This window comes from Pocillopora verrucosa, chromosome 11 (genome assembly GCF_036669915.1).
Source record: "Pocillopora verrucosa isolate sample1 chromosome 11, ASM3666991v2, whole genome shotgun sequence".
Lineage (NCBI taxonomy): Eukaryota > Metazoa > Cnidaria > Anthozoa > Scleractinia > Pocilloporidae > Pocillopora > Pocillopora verrucosa.
Genome location: NC_089322.1, coordinates 15,834,340 through 15,856,558, shown reverse-complemented (window position 1 = coordinate 15,856,558; position 22,219 = coordinate 15,834,340). Strand labels below are relative to the sequence as shown.

Below are 22,219 nucleotides of genomic sequence, written 5' to 3'. Positions count from 1 at the left end.
CCTATTATCATCATCATCATCATTATCATTATCATCATTATCATTATTATTCCCGTGATCAAATCGAGCATAAACTGACCTGAAACTTGTGGCAACATGAATCACGTGAAATTAGTATTCAAGTTATATCATTGACAGGAAACGTGCGTTTTCACAGGGAGGTCACGAAAATTACCCTTCTCCTTGATTAACAGAAACGTTAAACCACAGCCGATTAATAAATTCCCATATGGCTTTAGTTGTGTCTATAGAAAATATTCCTGTTACATAAATGTTTTGTTTACTAACGTTAATTTGAGTTTTTTATGTGTCGGATCCCGTTCCATTTCAACGGAACTCAACGTCATAAAAAACCACAGAGCCAATCACAACTAGGAAAGTTGGTCATGTGACTTTTATTATATAAAGACACAGTAGCCGTCAGTCAGATGAGATGATTAGTCGATTTTAAAAATGGCGTTGGTTTGTAAGAAATGTGAGTCCTTTGTTTTGAAATGGCTGGTCCTGTCCTGACTCAACAACAGCCATGGAGGAAGAAGGGGAAGAGTTCGTTTTCACTCCACCTCCAGAGGCCCCAGTTTTCGAACCAACTGAAGAGGAATTCCAGGACCCTTTGGCGTATATTGCAAAGATAAGGCCTTACGCGGAGAGAACTGGCATCTGCAAAGTCCGGCCTCCCCCGGTTAGAAATATTCTTTTTTCGATTACCAAGTTTTATTTATCTCAGGTGAAGGCATTATTTCGGGAAAGAGAGGACTTAAAACAAATTTCAATGTTTAATTGTAGGAATGGCAGCCTCCGTTTTCAGTAGATGTGGAAACTTTTAGATTTACGCCGAGGGTTCAGCGTCTCAATGAACTTGAGGTAACACATAGTTGTTCGTCTTTTTCAAGAAATCCATTGGATATTATTTGTAACAAAACGTTTTATTTAACTCATAACGACCCATAAAGTAGCCTCTATTCTTCATTTGTACATTCTGCTCCATCTGAAAAAGTTGATGCACGTTCTTTTCTTTGATGAAGATCGGAGTTTTATCAATAATCTTATACTATAGGCTGTAATCAACCATGTGTCCCTCCCATCACAATTTTCTTTTTTTTCCCAAACCGATCATCGTTTATAGCTGATACTTTGTTTATATAGGCGAGAACAAGGGTGAAACTAAACTTTTTGGATAGCCTCGCGAAATTCTGGGAACTTCAGGTAAATATACATCACGAGTTACCCATCTTGTATATGAGAAATTCATAACTTTGAAACCTTAAGATCGATGGCAGCCATGTTTACAACTCATCTCTTATTCTTAACAAATTTTCAGCGCTCTAACTGGTTCCTCCATTTTAATGATTCGTTTTGTAGGGCACAACTTTTAAAATACCAACGGTTGAAAGGAAAAGTTTGGATCTCTTTCGTCTTCATAAGGTAAATAAACTAGGGGAGATATTTCGTTACGAAGTCTTTGATGAACCAGTTGCTGTGTAAGCAACGTGGAGCCTTAATTATTACATCTCCTTAAAAGTTTAGATCACTCAAGCACCGCTCGGCTTGTTCCAGGAAGTTTGTACCCTTCATGACCAGGAAAGACGATCTCAGCGATAATTCGTTAAATGGGGGTATAGACTTCTTGGTCTCCTTTGCCTTAGTAAATCTTTCATAATTTCCAGTCTTCTTATCAAATTTCTTTGTTTCATCACGAAACGCAAGATAGCGATCCCTTTGGTAGCCATGTTTTAAAGCCAGGTACCAACTACGGAAGGGTGTGTTCTACAACACTTCTCTGAAAATTTCAAGCATTTCTGCTTAAAATCATGACCATATGTTGGTAATTTCTAGTTGGCCATATTGTTCCTTCATCACAAGGAAATATTTGGTTTTAGTGAAATGTTTTCAGCTTGTTTACGTATTTAGGATGACATAACATTTGTCATCAGTGAATATTCGTTGAAGGGGATTAAGCAGAGTTTGTAGCATGTTGGTCAGGCAATCAGAGTTTTAAAGAGATCCATTTTCAGTTGGGTTGAGACTGGAAGAAAGGAAGTTATCATACCAAACAACAACTGGAAACTAAAAGCATTGTTAATGACAAATGCATAGTTTTTTGCTATAAATTCTCATCCAGCTCTTTCAATTATATCACAATTATAGAAATCACTTTGTGTTAAAACCATTTATGGAATGTTAGGTAATTCTAATGCAGTTTTGAAATGTTCTTGATCAAGAAACTCACTGATTCCTATCAGTCAAAGGGAAATCTTTGCACCTTTGCCAACTCCTTGTTTAACTGTTTTTGTGTGACACTGTCTTCAAAACCTGAAACCATGCCTTGGTCTAAGAGTGCTTCTTTTTGTTAAGTGTGTCAATGAGCTAACTGTTTTGATCAACATCCTATGGTTGTGTTTTAATATAATTGCTTTGCTGCATGTGAGGATGATAGGTAATATTTTTATACAAATTATGCTGAAAGATTCGAAATGACCAAAATGGAAATGTCTTGGATTTTGATGGAAAATTTCTTGTGATATTACTATGTCTGCTTTCTCTTGTTTAGCAAACATTTTTAATCACTTAAGGAGTGTTTGCTATATTATTTGGTGTGAATCAAATTGTTTGGTACAATGGAAAGTGTATCAACAGTCACCTTATCTGTTATTCATTTTGTCCAGAAATCAAATGTTTAGATGTATTTTATTGACCCAAACACTTTGATCAAATCAACTTTGTTTTAGCTATTATTTAAACACAAATGTTGTTGTCAGAACTGATGTTTAGACTGGTCTTATAAGCAGGTTATTTCCTGGTTAGTAATGGTTATACAAGTGGCTAGATTTGAATATGCTCTGGGTTGACCATTTGTTGCCTGTGATCATACCATGGGATGTGTTTAGATAATGTACTGAATCATTATCGAAAATGTATTCAAACATGTGAACATTTTCAGAATATAGTTTCTTTTGTATTATCTATACATGCAGTGGAAAAATCTGAAGCAAGTTCTGATAGACTGCTAAATTCTCCACTCAAATTACCTTGGTTTGCCTTGTGATACACAGGGAGAAGTTGATAATGCATGTAAAGTCACTTTGATCCATGCATTTCTTGAGTTTGTCTAATATGGGAAACTGAACATCCAATGTAACAAAGACTGTTTGCTCATATGAGAGTAAAGGGTACTGTAAATAAATGATACTGAACTATTAAGGACTGGTTATTTACAGGAAGGCTAACCTAAACCATGGTCTTCCACAATCAGTGGGCCTCAGGCTTTCTCTCTAAGAGGGTTGATTCCAATAAATAAGTCCTTCCACTGTTCATAAATATAAATGTTTAGGTAAAGGGTTCAGTTTAATTGAGGATTGTTTAGGACACAGTTTTGTTATACAATGGCTCAACCTTAATTTTAAGGAATCAGACCTAATAGTTTATTGTCTGTTTGAGTGTTGAAGAAAACTTTCTTTTGTAGACTGTAAGTGAAGAGGGAGGATTTGAATATGTTACAAGGAAGAAAAAGTGGTCTGTTGTGGCAAGAAAGGTATGCTTACTGATTTGTTTTCCCTCTATGGACATGAGCCCAAGATGGTATGCCTTACAAGCTGTTTGTTCAAATAATTCTACTGTAATTGTGGAGAGCATTTTTACGAAAGCCTACTAAGAAATATCAGTATTACAGTATTACTGAAAGAAAAAGGTGATTATTTGCAGGAAGGCTGTAATTTATTGGTGAGATAGGAAGTAAGATAGAGATGATGTGTTCTTTTCCATGAGCAACTCAGGCAGTTTTATTTAAATTTTATTGATAAGCTGTTGTTGATTGTTTCCACAGATGGGTTATCTCCTTGGAAAGTCAGCTCCATCTCTACTGAGGATGAATTATGAAAAGTACCTTTACCCATATGATATTTTTCAAGCAGGAGCATTCACTGGGGATCCTCAGCCAGGGGTCAGTTAAGTTTTTCATTTACTGGAGCAATACAATATCATCATCATCATCATCATCATTCCATTCTGTCCCCTGTGGAAATAGGGCCAAGTTCCCTTTGGCTTTAGGCTTCTCTGCTCTTTAACCCTTTCACTCCCATGAGTGACTAAGACATAATATCTCCTTACATTATCAATACAATATCTACCAGATAAGTGACGAGAATAAAGAAAAATATCAATTTGGGGATAATTAGTTGATCCAATACTAAATTCTCCAAACTAACATTGTAAGAATTGTAATGTTGACAGTAAGGAAAATTACAAATTTGATCTAGGAGTGAGAGGGTTAAAAGCATGGCTGCTCCAGCCCAGCTTCTGAATCTCTGCTGGTACTCATCAATCTCTCTTTTCACCATCTTTTGGGACATATTGTAGTGTTCTCCTGTTATGGGGTAACTAAAATAGCTTGGAATTCTTTAAAATTATCAGGTAGATAAAAGATATTGCCCTACTGGTTTGAAAATTTGTTTCATGTGTTTGTAAAAGAAGGGAGATCACTGATCTTGCATGATATTCTTGGCCTTTCTGTCTCTCTGAGATATATACAGTATACATATTTCTATATTTAGAAGTTGCAGCTGTGAGATCTCTTAAAAGAAAACCCAATTAAAAACTGGATTAGAAGAAGAAGCAAGATTAACCCCTACACCCTAAGATTAGTTTACAAGTTCTCCATACTGTTTTCCATACATTTCCCATGTTGCATAGAAGGAGAATTTGTCTAACAATCAAGAGCCTCTTAAGTTTGTGATAAATTCCTTCATTCTCATGACCTTAATGTTAAATTTCAGTGTATTACTTTAAGGAGAAACTGTTTATCACTCTTAAGGGTTAAAAGTTTATTAAAGATCCTTTAAGGATGGAAGTCGTGTAATACATACTGCTGAATTAAGATTATGGGTTTTTCTAACAACCTATTAGTTGTTTGGTTTTATCAAGAGTTATCCCTCTTGTAGACTGTTGAAAACATGTCAATGACATACTTTACATTGATTGTTGTCACTGTTTTTTTTTTAATTATTTATGTTAATTTTGAAGTGAACAATTGTGTTTCTGTTTGTCTGTGACTCTGTCTGAGTGGTTTGTTTATCTGTCTGTGTGTTTCGGGTTTCATTTGTTTTATTTATTGTTGTCTTGTGCTGTGTAAAATACCACCATTCTTTGAATCTAGTTATTTTTGGGACTGATGAGTGGTTAATGTGAACAAAAGTCTTGCAGTAGTTAATTGGTCCTTTTTTTAGTAAATGTGCTTCAACTTAAGGCAATAAAAGAATGGTGCCATTGTTTTAAATATTTTTGTCAATACACCCTTTTCTCTCATATAGAGTGCTGATGCCAAGAAAGATGAGAAAGACAAAGAATTTGCTCCAAATGGTGGTGTTGTTAATACTAACTACCAAATGTCCCGAAGATCAAAGAAGGTTGTAAAAGCTGAAGAGGTGTGTAAGCTGTATGTTTTACTTAGATCTCAACCCATGTTGTTTATAGCTGTCATGGTAGTGCTTGTAGTCAAGTCACTACTAATTTGGTGGCCATGGCAAGTGGGGAAATGTTTTGGCCACAAAGTCACAAAATTTCATTGAAATCAACTGGTGTTCAGTGGTTAGGCATTAATTAAGCTGTGACGTTTTTATTTACAGAACCCTTTACACCCCAACATCAGTATCAACATTCTCTCTACATCTCCTTCGACACTGACAAGGGTAATCTGTTTAGCAATCAAAGCTAATCTTAGATTGCCAATCATTTTCTTTATTCTTGTGACCGTAGCATGTGATTTGGGGGTGATATTTTAAGGAAAAATTAGAAGCTAGACACTCCTACAGATAAGATAAACATTTTCATTAGATATTTCTGTAATTCAGTAGGCAAATTCTAAAAGAGTTGAATTTAAAGCCTTACAGTGAAAAGTTCCTGAGGCTTCCATGTTTATGCTGACTTGAATGTTCTTCTTGCCATCACTTTCTAATCACTGATTTATTCTGTTTCACTTTGGTGTTTAAAGCTTGATTCAGTAGACTTTGAAAACAACCCTGAGCTAAAGAAACTGCAGTTTCTTGCTCCAGGGCCCAAAATGGCTGGTGTAACAAAGGGAACCTTGTTACCAAAACAAGAAGTGAATATAAAAGAAGGTATGTATCTAGCCAAATGCCAAAGTATAGATCTTCAAACTTGTAGGAAATTTTGCATGGACTTTTTATATAATTATGTAACTATTAATTTGGCCTTGTTGACTTTGAAGTTCAAAGTCCAACAAGCTATTTCAAGCAAAAAAATTGCAATCTGCTATTCACAACTCAGAAAGGCACCTTTTGAATCCTCCACATTAACATGCTTGTTCCCTGAGATTCCTCATACGAGATTTAAGTTCATTGGAGTGGAGAGGCATCTTACACATTGTATAAAGCTATGCAGCTGTGATTTTACAAATTAAAACACAGTATAGCTCTCTACAAGCTAGCTGTAATTAAGTGTTACATAGAACCTTTGAAATTTTCAAGAGCTTACTGACTTGAATTCAGTCTGTCAACTGGAGATGACAGACATTCCTGTCGAATCACGTCTTACAAACTCAAAAGTGTTGTCGCTTTCTTTAAATTCTTGACTTGACTTGACTTCAGTCTGTCAACTGAAGATGACAGACGTTTCTGTCGAAACATGTCTTACAAACTCAAAAGTGTTGTTGCTTTCTTTAAATTCTTGACTTGACTTGACTTCAGTCTGTCAACTGAAGATGACAGACGTTTCTTTCAAAACATGTCTTACAAACACAAAAGTGTTGTTGCTTTCTTTAAATTCTTGACTTGCCTGCTGATATCAAGACCCTTTGGAAACATCATTCAAGAGCTTAATAGTAATGAGTCACTTTTGTTTCTATTGTTGTAACACAGTTATGATCCCTCTCGCATGTGTTACTGGGATAAACAATTACACAAATCAACCTTAGCTGCTTGAACTGTAGTTTGAGAAACTTTGTAGAGAATTCACTACTGCTATTTCATATTTATAGCAGTCACTTACAAACATAATTTTTTCAACTCTTAGGACTTCTAGACAGCCCAGTGATGATTGAGATCACAAGCAGTAGGGAAGAGAAGGAGAAAGAGAGAGAGAAAGAGAAAACAGAACCATCTCCTCGTAAAACCAAGATGAATGGTGATTCTACACCATCCCCTGGTAAACAAAGAGTGGCAAGACAGAAACAAAGTGTTAAAGTTAAACTGGAAAATTTAATGCAGAAGGAACCAGAGTTGACAAGGAGAAGACCTGTAAGACAAGCCAGCAGGAAAAACATTTATTCAAATTCTCAGCTTCTTTTGGTAGGTGTAGCTGCTACTAAGGAGTAAAAATACACTTAGAATTTTTAATGCTAGGACACAAAAGTGTTTCTCCCTTTCAGGGTTGTTGCTAAGTACTGGCTGCCTGAAAAATTTGCAGGCTGGATTTTTGGCTGGCAATTGCTCAAAAGCACAATAAGCAACTCTGAGGTTATGCACTTAGAATTGTTCAATAGCATTGTAATCTTTGAGCCACCTCAATTAAGATTTCATCCACTAACCTAATTTTTTCAGCTACAACCCAGCCATTGGAATTCAAATGTTTCTGAAGTCACCATTTTCATTTGTCTATAGGCTAATTACATGGACTAAAGGGATAAAATTTAGCTTTTGGATATCTTAAGATTTTTCTCCATCACTTTAACTGGAGTACACAATCAATGCATTCTTCACCTATTTAAAACTAAAGACTGCATATTGATTTCTCCAGTTATTTCACAAACTGCTGATTCTAAATAATTAGGTCATACATGTAGTTGAAGTTTTTTCTGGCTTGAAGACTTAAATGGTTTACATGACTGGCTGGCACATTTAACAATGATGCAAAATATGAAGCCTTGAATATTGTTAATTTTGGTAACAAAAGTGGGTTAATTTCCCAAATTGTACTCAGCAATGATGTAGTCATTTAAAATTTTTCTGTTTGTCTAGCCTGATGAGTACCTTTGTCAAGTATGCAGTCGAGGTGATTCTGAAGAAAGCATGTTGCTATGTGATGGCTGTGACGACAGCTACCACACATATTGTCTTATCCCGCCCTTGACATCTGTTCCACGGGGAGACTGGAGATGCCCCAGATGTGTGGCAGAGGTAAGAATGGAGAATTCATCATTTTTCTTGTGTGATGTTTTAGATGTTGTTCCAAATGTTCTTTTAAATATTATATAACCACCATTTATTGACTGTCAAGCTGGTTGGCTGACTGACTAAGTGACTGATTTAGTTGGCTAGCCAGCTAGCTGACCGACAGACAGACAGACAGACAGACAAACTGAATGTCTGGTTTAGCTGGCTGGTTGGCCGAGAGTCAGATAGACTGAGTGACTGACTGACTGACTGACCAACAGACTGACCAACAGACTGACTGACTGACTGAATAACTGATTTAGCTGGCCAGGTGGTAGACAGACTGACTTACTAGAAGACTGATTGACTTAAGGGCTCATTTATGTGACTGGCTGGCTGCTGTCTTTGCTGACAGCTCGATTGACCAGCTTGGCTTACAGAATAATTTTCTGAATATATGTATTTTTTTACAACTATTTGATTATTCAAAGTAATTTTGTTAAATCTTTCTTGTCTCTAGGAGTGCAAGAAGCCACAGGAGGCCTTTGGCTTTGAGCAAGCTAAAAGAGAGTACACATTGCAATCATTTGGAGAAATGGCAGATAATTTCAAGAAAGAGTACTTTAAACTCCCACCTGAGGTATTTCTTGTTTCCCCTTCCTAGAAATGCTTGATAGTAATGTGCACATTTTTGCATGAATACATAGAAAAACTTGTAATCTGTTTTGTCTGAGATGTAACCTTCCTACCAAGGCATGATCAACTGTCTATGAATATCTTGTGGCCTATGATAATATGGGGAAATTTTCACCAATTATCATGAGAAATGAAAGTTTCAGAAGGGACATGCATTGAAGGCTGTGTTATATTATACCAAGTGTAGACTAGTGCATTTTGTTTCATTTTACTAAATGAAGCAGGTTGTAAATTTTTAATTTTTTTTCTTGCATTTTTTTCAGCAAGTACCTACTGAAGTGGTAGAGAAAGAGTTCTGGAGGCTAGTATCGACAATGGATGAAGATGTAAGTTAGTTCATCTAAACAATAAATGTTCTTTAGATTCATTTTATCTTGACATCAACCAATCTCTAGTGGCATCAAAGAAACACCACAGAAAAATGCTCAAATCCTCACCACTGTAGATTAATCAGTTTGCCTGATTATATCCTTAGGTGACAGTTGAATATGGTGCTGATCTGCATACAGCAACGCATGGCAGTGGATTCCCAACCAAATTTAATGCTGTCACCAATGAAGAGGAAGTAAGGGCTTCAATTTTTTCTCATATTATCATCCTTAAAAGTGCTCTGAAAATATTTATACAGCATGGTTCAAGTTATTCACAAGAACAGTGTGTACTCTGTGCATGCTTGTATTTAGCCAGGGTGCTTGTGTGTTTTAGATTAATTGTTATCTTGGGTATAAATTAAAGGACATGTGAAGGCAAGTTATGAACTGTAACTGCTTTGTGTTCATGGGATAAACATACATGTAATTCAGGTAAGTATGATTGAAGTTGCCTAATTGATAGCTAGTTTTAGTTTGGAAGAGTTTCTATTATGTTATGTGGTTCTGTTGATGCCATGTATGATTTCTTTGGTTGTTTTAGGGAATCTGTAGTGCTGCTTTGGTGGGAGGGGGTATTACACAGTTATTTGATTTCATCAAATGAGTTGAAAATATAAATTGGCTACCATAAAGATTTGCTAAGCTGGCGTTTCCAGCATTAGCCTTGAACAAAGGTAAAGGGCTGACACTTGAGACACCAGCTTTAGAAACTCTTCACAACAGCCAATGTAAATTATTAACTCAGCTGGTAAAACAACATTAGCAGTATCATAGAGTTTAAAGGTTTCTTTGCTGAGGGCATTGATTTTATTAATTTTCTTATATCTTTGTGTGGATGTTTTTCAGTTTTATGCCAAATCTGGTTGGAACCTCAATAACCTTGCAAATCTGGAAAGATCAGTGTTGTCCCACATCAGTGCTGATATATCAGGAATGAAGGTTTGTTATTGACAACTAAATCTTATAAAAACAAAAAATGTGGCTTGCATTTACATATACATTGTCTGAAAATGTTATGCTGAAGTTTGTTAAGTTTAGAAGTTAGATCCATCTGATCAACTTCCTGGCAGCTGGAACTTCTGGCTTGCCATTGCTGATCTTCTTTTTATCATTATTATTATTATTATTATTTTGTTGCATTATTTTTTTATTTACATTGTGTCTTAATCAGCACAGGATTATTGAATTGTAATCGATGTATGTAGTACAGTACTGAGAATTGATATTTTGATATTGGAAGTGAAAGAGTTGATACCATAAAATTTTTTTTTACACTATTTAATTTTTTGTAATCAATTGTTTGATTGTGGTTTCTTTCCATTGTGTTTCCTACAGGTTCCTTGGATATATGTTGGCATGTGTTTCAGCAGTTTCTGTTGGCATAATGAAGATCACTGGAGCTATTCAATCAATTACATGCACTGGTTAGAACATTGTTTTTTTCTTATAGCAAAGTAAATGTTTGCTGTAAACCTTTTTCCTTTAGTTTTTATTTAATTCACAAAGGTAACACCAAGAGCAAGATAACATTCTGACATTGTTGTAGATGTGAAATAAAGATAATTTGAACTAATGATCTTTGACCATCTAATATGTAAATTTTTGCTCAGTTGATAATTTTGAAAAGCTGATGAGCAATTATTGTTTTGCTAAGAAAAATATTTTGGCTTTCACAAGTTCAGTGTGATTCCTTTCAACTCTTTTCACTTACTTCTGGGTGATAAGCGAGATTTTAATTGTTTGCTTGGTTGTTTGTTTGTTTTTAAGGGGTGAGCCCAAAACATGGTATGGTGTACCAGGTGATAATGCTGAAGATTTTGAACGTTCTATGAAGGAAGCAGCTCCTGAACTCTTTGAAGCTCAACCTGACCTTCTTCACCAACTCGTTACCATTATTAATCCCAATGCACTTACTGCGAAGGGTGTACCTGTGGTGAGAACTAATCAATATGCAGGGGAGTTTGTAATCACATTCCCCAGAGCATACCATGCTGGATTCAACAATGGCCTGAATTTGGCTGAAGCTGTCAATTTTGCCACAGCAGACTGGGTAAGTATTGATGATATTTTTGTTGTGATTGTATTGCTCCCTGAATGTGTTTCTATTACTATCAGCAAACCAATGGTGTGAAGTATGTATTTGACAAAATAGTGAAGGAAAACATTCCAGTTTATTCTCTGAACACTGCAAATCTCCTCTATGTCTCTTAATCCTTTACACCCAAAGATTAGTTTTTAAATTCTCCACACTGTTCTCTCTATATTTCCTATGGTAATGACAAGGAGAATTTGTTTGACAATCTGGATCTTCTTAAATGAATGGTTATTTCCTTTATTGTCATGACTTTCACATTTGATTCAAAGGTGATACTCTAGGGAAAAATTAGGAGCCTCTTCATCTTCGGGGTTAAAGGAGTAATAAGTTTGTGATGGTAATTTTTGTGATGTCGTGAAATAGTGGACTAGTGGAACAGAAAGCCTGGCAGGCATTGCAGATTGGAGAATTCTCCAGCCACTACAAAGACTGCTCCAGCTAAATTTTGACAGCCTGAGTTAGTTTTTACCCAGACATGGTGAATTAACTCTTGGCCTCTACTATAATTACTAATTCATTTCTTAATGGAAACCACTGTGTGTAGAAAGAAGGTCATGAACGTCATAAGACTTCTTTTGAAATTGTAATAAATCATAACCCATGAAAAAATGTTTGTGTCACAGAATACTAAAAAAGGCCCCTCTTTAGTTTCAAAGTGAGTAACTGTCATACTGATAACCTTAAGTCCTTCGTTTTTATTGGTTTTTGTCCTCAGCTTATGTTTTTTTCCTCACTTTACAGCTCCCGATTGGACGCAAGTGTATTCAACACTACCGTGAGATGAGCAGAAACCCAGTATTTTCTCATGAGGAGTTAGTTTGTAAGATGGCTGCTGATCCTGATGGGTTAGATTTAGACTTAGCCAAAGCAGTCTATGATGAGATGTTGGCTGTTGTGGAGAAGGAAGCAAACAGGCGGCATAGGCTGGCTAAAATGGTTGGTTCAGTAATTCTCCTTACTATTTGCCACACAATTCTTATGATGTTAGTTCTGAGAATTTGGTATTGGATCAAGTAATAATCCCCTGATTGTTACTTTTCTTTATTCCCATCATTCGTCTGCTTGATTTTGTGTTGATACTGTGAAAAGAAATTATGGCTTAGTCACTCATGGGGGTTAAAATATTAACTAGCTTTCGTATAATGGACCACCTTAGACTTCATTCAGAAATGAGTTTTTTCTTCTTGGAACTTTTTCTTGACAGGGCATCTCGGAGTTTGAGCGAGGTGAAGCATTTGAGTTGTTGCCAGACGATGAACGACAATGTGGTGTGTGCAAAACAACCTGTTTCCTGTCTGCAGTGCAGTGCCATTGTAGTCTGGGTGAGTTGTTACAATCGTAGCGCATTCGTTTAATTGTCAAGAACGTTTCGTTACAAGTTTTGACCAGATTCCTACAGGGGAAGTAGTGCCTCGTTCCCAAAGTGAGGCTTCGTTGCTCAGCTGGCAGTAGCGTTCAACTAGCATCTGGGAGGAATGGGTTCGAATTTCGGCGTAGCTAGAATTTTTTCCACGCATCTTTTCTACAGTTTTTTAAACTACACCCCACTTGCTAAGATCATTACGTTACTTGATGATATTGTATTTAACAAGTTTTGCATGGCTTTCATGATAGAGAAGTAATGTTTTCGTTCTCTTCGTTTCAGGGAAACTCGTCTGTCTTGACTGTATCACAGACATCTGCCCCTGTGAACCTTCCGACAAGAGCTTAAGGTTTGCTTCGAAATCTCCACTTCATCTGTACCCCTTAAACTCCCAAGATCTAATTCCCAACTCTCCCCTCTAGGTGCTACACATTTCCTTGTTAATGGGTATCAAGAAAATGGTGTTAGATCGAGATAGAAACTTCTATCTGATAAGTTTGAGTATTTTCATCACCTGGTTGCTAGATACCGTATGGATTTTTAGGGAGAGGTTTTATGCTAACCAATTCTGGGCGTTGAAAGGTTCATGGATTTCAAAGTCCATGAGTGTTTTCCAAACTGCAATTTACCAACTGATCATACTCATGGTGATCTTCACTCTCAACAGATATCGATACACTCTGCAAGAATTGCCATCAATGCTTCTGCGTCTAAAGAAAAGAGCTGATTCCTTTGATAACTGGGCAACTGAAGTAAAGAGGTCTCTAGATCCATCAGATCCTAAAGTTGGTATGTCTGTGACGAATCGAATACCTCCATGTCAGTTAATGCTCCTTATTCGATAGTTTAATAAACGATACCGGTGTATTTTTTGCGAGTTGCACACGTGGCTCCTGAAAAATGCGAGCCGTGAGCAAATTGTCCGCTCGTATTATTTGTTACTGCTACTGGGGTTACTGCTTTACGTTACAAGACGTAGAATAACCGAAACAGCCATGAACCTGATATACTACCCAGTAGCACGCGGTCAGCTTGACCCCACTCTTTGCATGAGAACCTCTTGAGTATGTCATATGGTTAGAGAACCTTTCTTTTGCTACTTCTCTGCTAACTTTTTTGCTCGATTGAAACATTTTTCTGAATACTGATGAAACAAAGACTCATCAAGGCAATGACTTTTTCCCTCCTGTCATATCTCTAAGGGCTGTGATAACTCTTGTTCTCAATGCTTATTCACAGATGTATCAGAACTTAAGGAACTGGTGAACACTGCGGAACAGAGCCAGTTTCCAGATTGTGACCTGTTCCAACAGCTGAAGGCTGCTGTCACTGAAGCTGAACGATGTGCCAGCGTTGCTGTGCAGTTAGTCAGTAGGAAACACAGGACAAGGTAAATAACGACTGTAACCACAACTTCAGTTTTGCAATTTTAAGGTGTAGAAGTGATGAGGAGATTCAGAAAGGGGGAAAATAGTGAGAGGTTAATCATGCCTGCTATGATCACCAGTAACCAATTTTGACAACTGAGTTCCCAGTCTTTTCTTGGTGAAAATTTTAACTGCCATCTTTTATTTTTATAGCAGTGTGAGTCCGGGAAGAGCGAGAAATTTTTACCAAGGGGTGAACGACGGGGAAAAAAGGAAGGAGAGGGTGGGAGTGGGGTGGGGCAATAAACAAACTATTTCTCGCCTTTTCCCGCACCCCTCCCCCACTGTCCACTCTAACTCAAACATAGCCGATCGAATAAACGATTGCGAACCTGTAACGTTAAGTCGCCCGAATAAGACGCCTGCGCGACAGGCTAGTGATCTTTGAGTTGTATGCTTATGACTACCAATTGTAGTCTTCAAATTTGGCCCAAGTATTTCATCAAAGCAGGCTTATAAACATTTATTGTTTTGTTCACAGACCCCACGGTGGCGCAGATACCGTGGCAGCCACTCGTTTAAGTCTTGATGAACTTCAAGGCTTCATGCAGCAACTACAGAACTTACCTTGTGTAGTAAGAGAAGCAGATCTCGTACAAGTAAGTGGCGCACTCTGTACTATACCTAGGTGTCGTCAAACCGAGGAAAATTGGGAAATAACAACCAAAATGTATAAAAACTAGAATAAAAAATGAGAAATATGGATGAAAGAATTTGCTGGTAGGCACCATTTGGATCGTAGACATTTTATAGTTGGTAACCGTTACGCGTCTCACGACCCAACATGGCGGAGAGCTCAAAGTTCTAGCTTCCAAATACCCTTGCTCTGCATCGATTTTTTTTTCGCGCACTAATGACTTATTCCCCATTTATGCCACCAAGTTTTAACTTAATTGAATATTATGATAATTAAATGATCATCTGTGCCACCTGTGGTGATTTCCTAAAGAGTTAAAACTCTTAATCCGTTGCTCAACGCGATAATAATTAGACTCAAAGAGTTAGATGATGTCACTCATGGATTTTATAATCTTTGAGTAATGTAACCTAGCACTTTTTAAGTGGTGTGGCACCTATCTGTAGGACGTCAAGTTTGAATGGTTGGTACCTCATTGATGGTGTGATTTTTTACAATTCTTCAGGAACTTATGACACATGTGGAGAGTTTCCAGTGTGAAGCCCAGAAGGTTATTCAAAGTGGCACAACCGATGCAACAAGACTTCAACAACTCCTGGACAATGGAAACACACTAGATGTTGACTTACCAGAGATTCCAAAACTCAAACAGGTTTGACTTGATTCTGCGTGGCTCCATAATGGTTTGCCGTCGTATACGATGTTGTTTCTTGTGAATTCTTTGACCATGAAGGTTACTTCTATTCTCTAGGAGTTACGACTTGCCAAGTGGTTGGAACAAGTCAACATTACCCTAGCGAACACTGAAGATGTTTCGTTCGATACACTTCAAGAGCTTCTTGAGACTGGAAACACACTTCCGCAAAAAGCTGGTATGTTCGTGAACTTTCCGTAACCTATGTAGCGACTGATACGTTGTAATTGAATGCGTTTTTATGATTAAAATTTTCAGAATTACAGAAACCTAGAATGTTAACATTTATTGGCATTTTTTTTGCCTAGCTATTGAGAAAGCCGTTAGCGAGCTTCGTGGTCTGGTCGCTCTTGGTGAACGGTGGGAAGAAAAGGCAAAACTTTGTCTTCAAGCCAGGTAAGAGCAAACAGCGTCCAACTCATACTTTTACTGTTTATCCAGTATATTAATGACCAAATTCTGCCAGCCAATATTGTGTGATAATCAAAACAAATAACGCACCCGATAAGCTGCAGTGTCACGCACTGCTCTCTGGCCCATGAAGGTCCTAAAATTATATTCAGCTGTCACACACACAGTTCGTCACATTAGTGATGTATATTTGTCAAGCACCTCATGTTAAATGCACTACTCTCTTTTTTTATAGGCCCCGTCATGTGATGACTACAGTGGAAGCAATAGTAAAAGAAGCGTCACGTGTCCCGCTGTATCTTCCAAACGTGAGTGCGCTCAAAGAAGCACTACGCAAAGCACGTGAATGGTCTGACAAGGTTGATCAAGTGCAGGTATGGTGGTAGTGAAAATGTCGAGCTCCGTTTAAGGATATTAGAATTGAAAGATCAAACCGTGTTGCGGACAACGAGTAAGAGTGGTTTGTAGACTACGAGCACTTCCTACTTTTCGGCTAAGTCAGCCGCGCGATTGGAGAAAAATTAAGGTTCTGAGCGGAACTCTGGAAGTGCGCCTCACTCGCAGAGTTCCCCCGGGGCTTGCTATCATCAATTAATTTGGTTTTTGACTCGTGGGACAAACTTCGCCGAAAAGCAAAGACTGCTCGTGGTCTAAGTGGGTTGTAAACTGAATTGTAAATCAAGTTGTCCAGGTTTGAGCCAAAGTGTTGTGTTTTTGGTGTTTACCCTTATTTCCACAATGTTTTCTTTTATCAACTAGTGTTATTGCGTTGAATTGTGGGCGGAGGGGAGGGTGGTCGTAGATGGCTACCCTGCGCGAGACTTAAATTTCTCTTCGAGGAAGAGTCAGTGTTCCTGGTTGCTTGGCGTTAGGGACAAATTCTGGCGGTTTGACTGAGTTGGCCTCAACACAAACTCGCCTTACTATGTTATGATTAACAAGCACTTTCAGGTGCTAAGCTGAGTTCTTTGTTAATCACAGAATGATGACTATTATCCTTACCTTGATGTCCTGGAGGCCCTGGTCATGAGAGGTAGGCCCATTCCCGTGCGTCTGGAACAGCTCCCGCAGATGGAGTCCCAAGTAGCTGCAGCGCGCGCCTGGAGGGACCGTGCTGCAAGGACGTTTCTCAAAAAGAATTCTTCAGCTACTCTGTTGGAGGTTAGAGATATCATTTAATGTGTGTTCACTATCGTTTTGATCTCATGGTTTGCGCAGACTCTGAAAAATTTTTTAAAAAATGGGATGAAGTTTAGAGCTTTTCTTCAGAATGGCAGTGAGTTTTAAAACCTCGTGTAAACTGAACTGCGCTTTGTTGCATCGATCGAAAAATTTTCAGTTTTGGAGCGAGTCCTCGGTAACCCACTGGGTAATTTGAATTATAACTTTGAGCCTGTAAAATGAAAGTCATGGCTTAGGATAAAATTTGAAAAATTATTTTGTACATAAAACTGCGCTTTGTTGGATCGATTGAAAAATTTTCAGCTTTGGAGCAAGTCCTCGGTAACCCACAGGTAATTTGAATTATAACCTTGAGTCTGTGAAATGAATATTGTGGTTTGAAAAATTCTTTGTACTCGAAGATGTGTACTTTACGAACCAAAAATATCTTCCTTAAATGTATAATATAGAGGTGTCTTGTCTCAATTACTTGTTTCAATTTGTATTTCACTGTTCAGATCTTATCACCCCGGAAAGACGTTGGATCATACAAAGCTTGTCTCAAAACTCGTGGTAACAAAAAAAGAGACAAAGCCGAGAAAGAAAAAACCGAAAAAGAACGGGAGGTTATAATTGAACTGGTGGCATTGGACGAGTACATTGGGAGGGATCCTGCTCTACAGATCGCTGAGTTCCGAGAGGCGGAAATCAAAGAGATGCAAAGCATGCGGCAATTACGACAAGTTAACATGGCAAGACAGAAAGAAGAAGATAAGAGAAGACAGCTTGGAGAAAGCATGGACGGACAGTACTGTACATGCCGGCGGGGACCCGACGGGTTTATGCTACAGTGTGAGCTCTGTAAGGAGTGGTATCATGGCTCTTGTGTTCCCCTTCCGCGTACCCAGGGTGGTAAATCCATGGGCAAAGGCTCCGCTGCGCTGGAAGCGGCAAAGGAGCTCAAGTATCTGTGCCCGCTCTGCTCAAGGTCGAGGCGACCCCGCCTGGAAACGATATTGTCGCTGTTAGTATCGCTACAGAAGCTTCCTGTCCGGCTCCCTGAGGGAGAGGCGCTACAATTTCTCACTGAAAGAGCAATGAACTGGCAGGATCGAGCCAGAAATTTTCTGACAGACGAAGATGTTGTGAGTCTACTCGCGTTTCTCAGTAGAACATCTGCGGCCTGGCCGCAAGGAGTGAGTGCAGAGAACTTGTCTGCGTCGGCTGCGTTACTTCGTCTTGCTCAAGTGGGACCTGAACCGGAAAACGCCGACAAATCCGCCTCGGGTGAGGTGTCTGTCACGGACGATGCGAACAACAGTCCGCAGGCCGAAGTTAGGCCGACTTTATCGGAGGAGATACGACGGCAAGCCGAAACGATGATGATGGAGGGGGATCTTTTGGAAGTGTCGCTTGACGAAACGGAACAGCTGTGGAAAATACTGCTCAGTCAGAAAAGCCAAGAGGAACAAGAAACACAGGTGAGCAGCTCCAAAGAAATTCTCAAAGAGAGTGTTATTTTTTCGGGGACAAACCTTATTTAAATCATCGTTATCAACGGCTTTTTTACCAAAGCAATATAAAACTATAAATGTAAATGAACCACGACTGTGCGCAACTTAGCCCTTTACACCTTCACATCAGTATTGATATTCTCCCCACTCCTCTCCCTACAATTCGTTTAGTACTGACAAGGAGAATTCGTTTTATAATCAATTCTCCTTAGGTTGGTGATCATTTCCTTTATTCTCATGATCTTAATGAATGATACGGCAGTAGTACTGTAACGAGAAATTAGATGCTGGTCACTCAGGGTTTAAAGGGTTAGTTGAGAACCAAACGGATAGAATTCTGTGAATGTCCCTGAGATATTCCGAACACATCAGAAATTGTCTTCATGCGACAGCAATCATTTTGAATTTTATCATTTGCTATTCAAGGAAGCAAGCCCGACGGTCTGTTACTTAGCAGTGACCACGTTTCAAAAAGATAACATAATTTCACTTAGAAACTGTGTTTGCGTTCTGTAACCTCTGTTTGACAGATTGCAAAATAGGGTTTTAATTTGAAATTTACTTTGTAATGAGCAATCTTGCTTTTGTTGGCAGCTTTTCGAGACAAAATCCATCAAAGAGAAAGTCAAACGGAAGCGCAAGAAAAAAGACAATGAAGAAAAAGACAAGCCGGTGAGAAGAGGATCAAATGCCAGTTCAACAAACTCTGCTCCTGCCACAGCAGAAACACCAAAGAAACGTCGCCGCAAAGACAAAGAAAAAATTGTCAAAGTGAAACAAGAAAAGATGGTTGATGTCGAAGAAGACGATGAAGACGATGACGATGATGATGAGATATGCGCAGCCGGGACGTGCACACGACCCCAGGGGGATCAAGTGGGATGGGTGCAGTGCGACGTCTGTGAGAAGTGGTATCATTTCGCGTGCGTGGAGATAAGCCCGGAGCGTGCAAAAGCTATTGATTCTTACAACTGTCGGATGTGTGTCGGAGGGGGTGGGGGTTCTTCTACTAATTCAGCAGTGGGGACCCCACCCGGGGCGTCACCCGAATCAGAGAATGTTGACGTGGACGGTACCACACCGACCTCCCCGACACCTCCGGTCTCAATAGTAGATGTTGAAGGCACGGAGACCACGCAACCGCAGGAACAAGAGCCAGCGGAAAGTACTGTCAATTGCCAGGGCAACAGTGACTCGGTGCGCCCAGTCACGACAATCGATTTGTGTTCGGACGACGAAAGTGCGCACGAAGACATGCAAACCGATGACAACGTCGTGGATATTGAAACGGGATCTACGGCTCAGGTTTAAAATCACATATTCAAGATGGGAAAAAATCTAAATTTAACTTGCTCCAGCTAAAGACGGAATATTGATGAGCATATTTTTGTCGCAATTTTTCAGACCAAATCCGAGGCCCGTGTTACCGGGTAAGGCTGTTTTTATAAAACTGTTTGCCATTATTATTCGAGAGAAGTTATCCTCTGTCAGCCACGTAGGATAACTTGTGTATTTCAAGGGTCGTCGCAAATCTCAACCAGCGGCGTTAGTTTTTGGCAGAGTTTCAACCGTTTCCACTTCCGAAAGGTGCCTAATTTAATAATTAATTAAAACTCGGTCGTTTTCGGAAGATTCTATCTATTTCCGATTTCCTTCTACCAATTAGAAAGCTGCTCGACGTAGTTTAAGCGGCCTCGAGTGTATCGAGAATTTTGCGTGAAGTAGAGGCAAGTTTGCCAACTGGATAAAATTATAACTGCTGACTGTTCTTATGATATACTGAATATCTAATTACCTTGATTTACTTACCAAAACAAAGAACAGTTACGACCTTTTTAAAGAAACACAGGGCTAGAGATATAATTTGGGTAGTTAAGACTAATCAGAACGAAGCAATACACGATGAAAATGGCCCTATAGAGAGTAACTGAGTGTAGTTTGGTTTCAAGCTGTTGAAATGAATTATCAAAATGTCGTTCGCGACTTCACCAAGGAACGGTATTTTTTCACTTAGCAACAGTGCAACTTTGTTCACTCGGATCTGTTCACAGATTCTTTTTGGAGCCTGTTGCATTTCAAGTTGGAGAATTTGCGCTGAGTTAAAACGGTCATATTCTCACTAAAAGTTTGTCAATCAATGTAATTTGTGGTGAGAAATTGGCACATTGATTTGAACATTATCTTAATTGTTGTAAATGAAATTTTCCACAGCAATCTGTTGATAACATCAAGTTTCGAAATCATTACCTTTGGTTATTCGGAAAAGGACCAAGACTATCATTACTTTGTTGCAAAATTTATCATAACAAAAAAAATTTAGCTTATTTATAGCCTTGTAAATAGCCACAGCATTGATGTAATCGATTGTAAATTTTTCTAAACCGTTTCCTCGTATTCGATTTAGTTTGGTCTGTTCCCCCCGTGCCATCATGTCCACCTCCAATTCATCTCGTTTTTCACTGAATTTTACTGCCCACTGTAGACCTGTTCAACAAATCGTTTGCTGCGAACAACTTTCATAATATTTAAAGTATTGTGAATAAATTGCGCGAATTAAAAGAATAGTTTGAAAACAATTTTCGTGTTCACTGAGTGTTTAGACTACGAGAAGTTTTTCTTTTTCGGCGAATTCCGTCGCGCGAGTGAAAACACAATTCGGCGGGAAAACAATGTCGGCGCGCTGCTCAGAACCTTAGGAGTGAATCGGCCAACATCAGTTCTTTTTTTCTTTTCTTTTTTTTTTTCCCCCCCCGCTGATTTTCTTTTGACTCGCGCAATGGATATCGCCGAGAAGGGGAGACTGCTCGATTGATTGTTCCTGATCTACGAATTGGGTGATGGCCCCCCTTGCACATCGCGCTCTAGTCCTGTTTACGCCGGTTGCCTGAGTCTTAAAGAAATCTGGGGATGAGTTGAGCTTGCGAAGGGGACTTGACTCCTTAGTCCCCTCAAATCCCTATACTTATGGTAGAAGCTTTAGCTAAATCTTACATATCCAGAGCAATTCTAGCTTTAGAAAATCTGAATTTCCTGGAAATGACGCAATTATGCGTGAAGACTATTAAGCGATTGTTTTCCACGTCTTCACCTCTCCACTCGTGCGTCTCACCCCCGTCCCGCGCTCTCCTTGGTCTGACCCTGCGCGTACCATGTACTAGTCTCGTGCTTGCCTCGTGCATGCCGCCCTTACCTGGCGCTTCTTCTGCTTATCAGCAATCCTCACCAGCAAAATGCAAACCACAACGGCGATTGCAACGAGAACGTAGCGAAACTAAAAATTTCGGATATAAATTTGCGTAATCTTACCCGAAGCTCCGAAGACAAACAGCTCAACACTGTGATCACATGTTATGCTTAAGACATCTGCCGCCATGAGAGACGTTGAACACATTGACCTACTCGCTAAATACTGACCTATTATTTATTCTTTAGGATTTATAGCCCCTGCGTGAAGCGTGCGGGCCATAAATCCGAGCAGAAAGGACGAGGTTCCGTAACTTACAGTGCTGACCGAAAAAATGAGGTTGATAAGATATTTATGATATCTCTGGGTTTGCGGGCTGTACAAAGAAATACGGCCTGCTAAATTGACCAATCAACGCGCGTACCAGTTCTAACCATGAAGAATAGAAAATTGACCCGCGCGCTAAATACTTATGGAAAAAATTCATCTCTCAGGCTCTGACAGCTTTAACTCCCTAATGACAAAAAGGCTCGCGGAGTGTAAGATTTGCATTGCAAATAG

General features: G+C 38.9%; 1 protein-coding gene across 1 annotated transcript; it reads left to right on the top strand.

The window, feature by feature from the left end:
* The first annotated feature begins 445 nt into the window (after positions 1 to 445).
* Positions 446 to 21,050, top strand: LOC131771093 (lysine-specific demethylase 5A). Its single transcript, XM_059086845.2, has 29 exons — positions 446 to 682; positions 787 to 864; positions 1,147 to 1,206; positions 1,363 to 1,425; positions 3,464 to 3,532; positions 3,824 to 3,940; positions 5,307 to 5,420; positions 5,987 to 6,113; positions 7,027 to 7,301; positions 7,971 to 8,129; positions 8,626 to 8,745; positions 9,065 to 9,127; positions 9,277 to 9,366; positions 10,019 to 10,111; positions 10,508 to 10,596; positions 10,940 to 11,222; positions 12,009 to 12,203; positions 12,472 to 12,589; positions 12,913 to 12,979; positions 13,298 to 13,419; positions 13,870 to 14,020; positions 14,539 to 14,656; positions 15,200 to 15,346; positions 15,446 to 15,566; positions 15,697 to 15,784; positions 16,035 to 16,173; positions 16,781 to 16,960; positions 17,479 to 18,441; positions 19,069 to 21,050. Exons 1-29 carry the CDS (start codon positions 527 to 529, stop codon positions 19,783 to 19,785), a joined length of 5,082 nt encoding a protein of 1,693 aa, XP_058942828.2. The 5' UTR covers positions 446 to 526; the 3' UTR covers positions 19,786 to 21,050.
* The last annotated feature ends 1,169 nt before the right edge of the window (positions 21,051 to 22,219 follow it).

What these genes read in the sequence shown, in the direction of transcription:
- LOC131771093 (XM_059086845.2), top strand. Translation starts at nt 527, where the DNA reads ATGGAGGAAGAAGGGGAAGAGTTCGTTTTCACTCCACCTCCAGAGGCC. An exon ending in TCAATCAATTACATGCACTG is followed by an intron (nt 10,597 to 10,939) that starts GTTAGAACATTG and finishes TTTGTTTTTAAG; the next exon opens with GGGTGAGCCCAAAACATGGT. An exon ending in AAACTTTGTCTTCAAGCCAG is followed by an intron (nt 15,785 to 16,034) that starts GTAAGAGCAAAC and finishes CTTTTTTTATAG; the next exon opens with GCCCCGTCATGTGATGACTA.